Below are 8,284 nucleotides of genomic sequence, written 5' to 3' on the forward strand. Positions count from 1 at the left end.
CCGGCGGCATCTCTGCTCCTGGAGAATTTTGCCCCTTGCAGAATATATCCCAAAACAGCAGCTTTAAAAAAAAAAAAAAAAAAAAAAAAGAGAAATAAAATTTTAACACCCCCCCTCCCGGTTTTATCTGTGAGTGCGTCTCCTGCAGCAGGAGCCGGCCCTGGGGGTGAGGCTCTGCCCCTTTTGCTCCCTCTCCTCCTGCCTGCGGAAAATGGGCTGAATTATTGCGGAGATCTTGTGCCCTTTGTTGCAGCAAGGCGGGTGACCGTTTTATTTTTGTCCAGCCCGTCCTAAAATCGTGGCACTGTCATTTCCCGGGGATGCCAAGTATTTTACAGGGTGCTTGGTTTCGTAGCGTGGCACCGGCAATATTCGCATCACCTCTCTTCCCGAGCTCCAGGTTTACGTGTTTATCTAGCAGAGGTTTTCCAAACGCAGCCTGCCAGAGCATCACGCCGCCGGCTATTTAAAGTCTTGAAAAGGTGAAACCTGTTGACAGTACGTGAGATTAAAGAGATTTTCTTTTCCGTTTTCAGATCCCTTTTACCACGACGGGTGCCGCAGAGCTGGGCTCGGTTACGGCTGGCCGTTGCCCTCCCCTCCGTCTAGAAATGAACCCCCCAAAGTTTCCTCATGAAGTCAAGAGGCTGGCGAAACGCCCGGCTGCCAAATCGCCCCTCTCCCAAATCGCCACGGAATTTACCCCCCTGCAAACAGCTGAAACTGCGAAGTACCTCGAACTCGAGCTCCAATGCTCAGACGTGCAATCTAAAGACTATATAAACGTACAGGGATATATAGTCCCGAATAGCCCTGCTCCGTTGCAGCGTCTGAGTGACACGGTTTGTATTTCGTAATGAAGTGGGTTGCTCATTTTTTATTATTATTTAATGCAATCCTCGAGAATTGAAACACACAGCGAGAATGTTCACAATGTTGAGAGCACAGTTGTAAATAGAAACATTCATATTTCATCCCATTATAAATATTTGATACCGCAATTGTAAAATGCACATGTCTCATAAACTGGAGAGAAGAAAAAAAAAAAATCCTTTGCTTTCTTGCTAAAAGGCAATGTCATTTAATCCTGGCTCCTAAGCAGATGATGATTATTCACAGAATTTAAAATTACAGTTTTTATTTTATAGTTGGATTCTTTCCTTTTTTTTTCTTTGAGTTTCTACTACTATGTACAATGTGTGTCTATTATAGCTGCAAAATAAAGAGGTTTTAAGGCAAAGCGAGAAGTTTTCCCCCCACAAACAGCGTCGCAGGAGAGCCCGTTCCTGAGCAGCCGCCCACGCACACCCAGGCCCACGCGGGACACAGCCCCTCCGCCCCGTGCCGTGGGGAGGGGGACGCCACGCTCCGGGAGAAACGGGTTAAACGCAGCACAGCGCCTCGAAACCCCGAAAAACTCCGATTACGAGGAGGTGTCCGCGTGGGGAGGGGGGGAGTGGGGAGAAAAACCCACCCCCACGGAGCCACGAAGCGTGGCGCTAGCGGGGACCGCGCCGTGGGATGGGGATGAGGATGGAGGGGAAGAGGGAACTAAAAATGTTACTCTTTTTTTTTTTTTTTGGGGGGGGGGGTGTAAAACGCTCCCAAATGCTTCGGGGAGGTGTTGGCGGAGCGGAGCCGGGTCCCATCCCGCGGCCGCCCCCCGGGGGGCCCGCGGGATAAAGCCGCATCCCGGAGCGGTTCCCGCTTTTCGGAGGGGGGGGGGGGGTCCCAAAGTTTTCCCAACAAGTTGCGGGTGGGATGCTAACCCCATCCTCGCATCCCGCATCCACGCCTGCATCCCGTATCCACGCACGCCCGTGGGCCTCGCTGGGGTTGATGAGGGAGTAGGGGCTCAGGAAAGGACCCCGGGCATGTTTCAAGACTCTGCTTTGAGATTTCTTTCCCTATCGTTCCTTATATATATTTTTTTTTCTTTTTAAATTAAATTCTCCACGTCTATCCCCAAAGCCAGTCCCAGACGCACACATCCCCCCACAAAAAAAAAAAAAAAGGAAAAAAAAAAAGAAAGAAAAAAAAAGAAAAGGAAAAGGGGAGGGGTGGGGGAAAAAAAAAAGGTAAAACTCATAGAACAAATAGGAGAACTATTTATTCGGTTCACAGTCGTGTGAAATGCAGCAATAAAAATCTTTGGACTTCAGCAAAAGTTGTTTTTAATTTTTTTTTTTGAATTTCAAAAAACAGCGTCCAATGTCCATTAAAACAGCGCTTAAGTCTATAAAAATGTAACTTAAGCATTTAAAAAAAAATCATAAAGATAGCGTCTAAAATCTCCATACAACCGAAAAAAAAAAAAAAACAACCAGCCCAAACCCCCGAAACCAAAACCAAACAAAAAAAAAAATCAAAAAAATATTTTATAATCAGATATCTTGGATTTTTACACCACCTTACCTGTAAATTATATATACATAGAATATTGCAGAATTATATCTAATACACAATATTTTCACTATTAATGCTGGTATAATCTTTATACACTGGCCCTTATGTTTCTTTTTATTTTTTTTTAATTAAATTATTGCATTGTATAAACTTTGACTGCAAACGGCCCCCCCCTCCCCTGCCTCCCCCCTCCCTCCCTCGCCTCCCCCCCCGCCCCTTGGCTATTCACTGTCCGACTTGCCGTCTTTCGCCGTGGTGGAGTGGTTGTAGAGCCCCTGGGCCATGAGGTGCACTGCCAGGGAGTTCTTGCTGCCCGTCGCCTTCTTGATCTTGGCTCGTTTATTCTGGAACCAGATTTTAATCTGGGACTCGTTAAGCCCGAGCTCTTGGGCCAGGCTTTGCCGCCGCTGCTCCGTCAGGTACCGGTTCGTCTGGAACTCGGCCTTGAGTCTCTGCAGCTGCTCGGCGGTGAAGGCGGTGCGCGGCCGCTTGTCCTCCTTGTTGGGGTTCTTCTTCTTTGGTTTGCGGGAGCGGGGACCTACGGCCGGGAGAGAGGAGAAGCACCGACACCGCCGCGCTCCGCTGCGGGCGGCCCCACGCCGGGCGCCATCCCGCGTGGGGGCACCCACGCTCCTGCCCGCGCCCCACGCTCCGACACCCCCCCCCCACCACCACCCCCCCCTAAGAAAAATAAACCCCGCTTTGTGCCTCCGCTGCCAGGGGATGCTCGGGAGGCGGCGGAAGGGGAGCCGCAGCCCCCCCGGCGCCCCCGCAGCCCCCGCTGGCTGCCCGGCCGCCCGCACCGCTCCCTCCGCACCCCCTTTCATCCCACCCAGAAACAACCCTCTTCATGCCGGGGGTGCCCCGGCAAGTAAAGCCTGCACCGGAGGCAGCGGCACGGAGCTAAATTTTATTCCCCGAGCAGAGTATTAATTTTTTTTTTTTTTAAGGAAACCTCTTTTTTTTTTTTTTTAAGGAAACCTCTTTACTTTTTTTCTGCCTTTTTTTTCTTTTTTGGTGGGTCGCGATAAAAAAAATGGAAATCAGCCGCCTGTTTACATTGCGAGAAGAAATCCGCCGCTTTGGTGCAGTGCCCATATGGCGCTGCACGGCCCGATCCGAATCGCCGGGATTATTCTCGGGAATATTATTCTCGGCAGCACAAGGAGCCTTTTCTGCCCGGGCCGAGCCATTGTGAGGATGTATGTTAATTAAATATTAACAAAGGAGAGCGTTGGAGAACAATGGAGTAAATTCCAATTCAGCCCTGAATATTACCTCTGAGTCAGAGTTTGTTTTCAGACATTACGAACTAATTTTCAACTCGTTTTACAATCCCTCCTTCAGCCGGCCGGCTCTCCGGGTGAAAATCCTAGCTCGCTGCTTTTGTAAGAGAACACCCCCCCCCCTTTTTTTTTTTTTTTCCTGGGAGCAGATCTCCTGCGTGGTGCTTCCCATGCCTTCCCCCAATGGTTTCTACTTCTTCTTAACGAGGGTTTTACTAATCTGCCGGGGCCAGCCCTGCTCTCCCCGCGGTAGCAGGAGGACATTTTACCCCCTGGCTTTTTATTTTTAATTTTTTTTTTCAATGTTTTGATCGGTAATTTCAGGAGGTTCTGCCCAAGCCCTCGCCAAGAGACGGACCCTGCCAAAGAAGTTCCCCGGCTTTTGGAAATGTCCCCCGGCCCCTACAGAGCTGACCTGCAGCACATGGGGGGAAATTAAAAGAAAGAAACGAAACGGCGGCCGCTCCGAGGCCTCTTTTAGTGCAATAAACGATCGCAGATCGGTTTTGGCTAAAAAAAAAAATCATCAAAGCAAGGCGAGGCCTGTGGAAATCCACCCTCCCCTCCCCAAAACACAGCGCGGGGGTATTTTCCTGGCTGGGAGAAGGGCAGCTCGCCGGGAAGATGAGCGGGGAGCCCAAAGACGGATTTTTTTTCCCTCCCTCTTTGATAAAACCCGGCAGTTGGTGGGAAATGCCCCGAGCCCGGGCGGCCCCGGCTCCTCCGCGGCGGCGGGGAGGGAGAGAGCCCCGCTCCCCCCTCGGCCCTCCGGCTCCGCGCATCCCCAGCCACCCCTTCATCTCCCCGCATTTTCGGGCGATTTTAAGCAACTCTCCCCTCAAAAAAAAAAAAAAAAAAAAGAAGAAGAAGGAGGAGCGGGAAAGGGGGAGCGGGGTATTTTCCCCGCCGCCCTCCCGGCCCCGCGGGCGGGCGGAGGCGAGCCGGGGAGCCCGGGGAGGGGGATGCGGCGGCGGGGAGCGGGGCGGCCCGGCGGAGCAGCTCTTACCTGAGGAGGGCCGGTCCGAGTACCGCGTGCAGTAAACCCAGGCGGGCCAGAGCATGGGCTGGTTCCCGGCGTTGGAGCTGGCCTGGGAGCTATCCGAGTCCGAGCTCACCGACAGGTCGCCGCCGCTCAAGCCCCGCGCTTTCAGGGCCGCCTCCAGCGCCGCGGGGTCCCCCCCCTTCTTGGCGGCGCCGTGCAGGGCCAGCCCGGCGGGGCCGCCCTCCCCCCGGCCCGGCGAGCCCGCCCCGCCGCCGGGTAGCGGAGCCCCGGGGGCCGGCGCCGCGGCGGGGCTGCGGCGGCTCTCCGCGCCGGGCCGCCGGGGCTCTCCGCCGGGGCCGCCCGCCTCCTTCCTCCGCCCGAACTCGGGCCGCAGGATGTTGTCGATGAAGAAGTTGGTGATGCGGTGCGGGTGCGGGTGGGGGTGCGGAGGGTCACCGGGGGGAAGCAGCAGCCCCCGCCGCCCGCCGCCGCCGCCGGGCTCCGCGTCGCCGCCGGACTCCTGCGGCTCGGCCGCCTCCTCCCGGGGGCTCCGGCCGCCCTCCTCCATGCTGCGCGGCCGGCCCCGCCGACGGCTCCGCTGCCCGCCCCGCCGCCGGCCGGGCGGCTGCCTAGCGCTTTTTGTTGTTGCTGTTGCAGTCGGTTGTTCTTTATTTTAATTTTTTTTTAATATATATATTTTTTTATATATATATATACACGCACGCACAGGTGTCTATTTGCTTTCGTTTCTCCTGGCCGCGCCCGGCGTTCAAAATCCAGAGTTTGGAAAAAAAAACAAAAACAAAAACAAACCCACAAAAAACCAAACCTAATAGTAATTAACAAAAAATACAGAAACAAAACCAGGGAGACCCCACAGCCAGCAGCCGAGCCTCCACGAGTTCCAGCTTCGCCAAAAATAAAAACACACGGGCTCCGGTCCTCCCGCCGCCGCTCGCCGCCTCCTGCCGCCGCTCAGCCGCTCGGTCCCGCGGCGCGCTGCCGCCTTCTCCCCCGGCCGCCGCCGCCGCCGAGCCTCATCCGCCGCCCCCGCGGAGAAAAAATTGATAATGATGATAATAATAAAAATAACAATTGGGGGGTGGTTAGGGGGGAAGAAGGGGGGGGGGAAAAAAAAAAAGAAAAAAAAGAAAAGCCGGTGCCGGGGCGGGGGGTGGAGGCGGGCTCTCAGAAGCCGGTGTCCCGCGGAGGGCAGGGCGGTGAGGGGCGCCCCGCGGGGCTCCGGCCGGCAGCGCCTCGCCCCGCGCCGCCCCGCGCCGCCCCGCGCCCGCACATGCGGGGGCCGCCGCGGGTGGGGGGGCGTCCCGCCCTGCCGCCCGCCCTGCGCCGCGCTACGCCCCGGCGGCCGCCGCCACCGCCGCGCCCGGACACTTCCACTCCGGATTGTTGTCCTTTAGGTTTTAACGGGGCCCCCGCCGGTGACGTCGCCGGCCCGGGCACTTCGACACGTGCCTCGGGCCAATGACAAAGCGGGCATGCGCACACGTGGTGCGGGGAGCTCCGCTAAGTGACAGCACCCGCGCCCCTCCCCCCCAGCCGGGCCCGGCCGCCGCGGGGATGCGCGCGGGGGAGTGGAGCGGGGGGTGCCCCGCCGCGGGGCGCGCACCGCCGCCGCCCCCTTATCCCCCCCCCCAGCGCGGGGTTATTGGGGGTTTTAATTGCCCCGCTGTTTACCGGGGGGGGGGGGGGGGGGGGGCGGCATCCCACAATTCCTTGCAGAAATGCATAAACAATATTAAGCGAGCGGCGATGATACAAAGGGGGTCCGGGGGGGGGGGGGGGGGGCGGAAGGGGGCTCGGCTCGGTGCCTGCGGGCTGCCCGGGGGGGGGGCGCGGCGCGTCCCCTCCCCGCGGCGCGGTTCAGCATCCGCGGCGGCGGTAATTGACTCGTCCTTCCCGCGGCCGGACAGGAGCCTTTGATCTCCCCTGCCTGCCTCCGAAAGGGCAGCGCGGCGCCGTGCTCCCCACCCCAAAACGCCTGCCCATCACCCTCCGGACCCCCCAAAAATCCCTGCTTCTTTGGGACGGGAAAGCCGCCGCTGCTGTTTTGCCTTTTGTCTTTAGGGAGAAAGCCCCCGGAACAAAATGAGGGAGCAAAGTGCGGCTGGATGGCCGAGGGGGTGGGGGTCTGAGCGGGTTGGGGGGCGCGGATCCTCCTCTGGGCGCGCAGGAGGGGGGCGAGGAGCCGGGCGCGGGGTCCTTCCCCCGCAGCCGACCCGTCATCCCTCCTCGGGCCCGCCGGGTGTCACCGCCCCGACGGGGCGCACGCCGAGGGGCTGCGCGCGGCCCCGCGGAGGGCCGAGCAGGGCCGGGCCGGACGCGGCTCGGCTCCGGTGGCCGCCGCACCCCGACGATGGCTTTCCCCGCTAAGCGACGTTTTTATTTGGAGGAGGCTTTCCTGCGGGTGACATGGACCGCTCCCCGCCTTGAAGGGAAAGGGACGGCGAGCCCTTCCTCTCTTCTTCTTCTTCTTTTTTTGTTCTTCCCCTTTAAACTTTCATTTTTATTTTATTTTACATTTATTTCTCCCTTTCCTTTGTATTTCGCAGCGGGTCGGGTCCATCAGCGAAGACCAGCGCTAGCTGATCCAAAGTTGTTTTGCTCAAACAAGCACCTAGAGGTTAATTTCTTCAAGCGCCCCATGAAAAGCGATTAGCCTGTCTCCCAAGAAGTATTTTCTAATTACTTGGAAGCTCTCGCTCTGCTACTACCCCATAATTAAACGTGTCCAAGGTGCTGCACTTCAAATATTTCGCTCCCGGGCGGACCCAAGTTATCGAGAAAAACTTCAAGCCTCCTCGAAGCCCGCGTTACCTGCCCGCTCTGCCGGGCAGGAGCTGGCTGCCCGTACCGCGTTAACGTTCCCATTCGTTATCCCGCTCCTTCGCGGGGATATTTACGCCCTGCATCGGACAGGGAGGAGAATTCCTGAGCTAAACTCCAAAGTAGTAGATAAACAAAGCTGTACAAAACAGTTACTGCGTCTGCCTGTCCTCTGACAATAATCCAGCACCTCAGGTATGCGGAGGCAGCGGGGGGGTGGCGGGGGGTGAAGGGATGATCTGATACCTAACCGAGGAAATCTGAATGATCTATTTTTTTTTTTTTTCCTCCCAAGGTTATCTTTATCTGGGAGTTCAATCTCTCTTGAAACATTCCCCAGCAGCACGTTTTCTCGCCGGTCTGCGGGCGCCCCGCCAGCGGCACCGCGGCGTGCGGGGGGGGTTTCCTCGGGAACCGCTGCGGGTCACCCGGAGAGGTGGCTTGAAAATGGGGTTTTGGCTTCGTTTGCTTCTTTGCTTCAGCCTCCCCTCGCAACCCTGCTGCTTGCTGAAGTCGCCTCTCAGTACGCCAGCCAGGTTTCTTTCCCTGCAAGCTCCCCGCGTAGTTTCAACGAGGCTCATTCCGCGCTGCCACCCATTAAAAATTTTCCCTCCCGCGAACAGGCGAGTGTGTGGGCACAGCCCCACGCATCCCACCCCACACCCCACACCCCCCGCACCGTGCTTTTTCTTCGGTGCTTTTGGCACTGAGAAGTTTAAAAGCGGGATGACAACCCGGGAGCCCGGTATTGGGGAGGGAGGGAGCG

General features: G+C 57.1%; 1 protein-coding gene across 1 annotated transcript; it reads right to left on the minus strand.

Annotated features, from left to right (window-relative positions):
- Window positions 1-2,627: 2,627 nt before the first annotated feature.
- EN2 (engrailed homeobox 2) lies at window positions 2,628-5,242 on the minus strand. Its single transcript, XM_076332369.1, has 2 exons — window positions 4,699-5,242; window positions 2,628-2,944 (listed from the first exon to the last, which is right to left on the minus strand). The coding sequence occupies exons 1-2, from the start codon at window positions 5,240-5,242 to the stop codon at window positions 2,628-2,630; spliced, it is 861 nt and encodes a 286-aa protein (XP_076188484.1).
- Between the last annotated feature and the right edge of the window lie 3,042 nt (window positions 5,243-8,284).

This window comes from Aptenodytes patagonicus, chromosome 2 (assembly GCF_965638725.1).
Source record: "Aptenodytes patagonicus chromosome 2, bAptPat1.pri.cur, whole genome shotgun sequence".
NCBI lineage: Eukaryota > Metazoa > Chordata > Aves > Sphenisciformes > Spheniscidae > Aptenodytes > Aptenodytes patagonicus.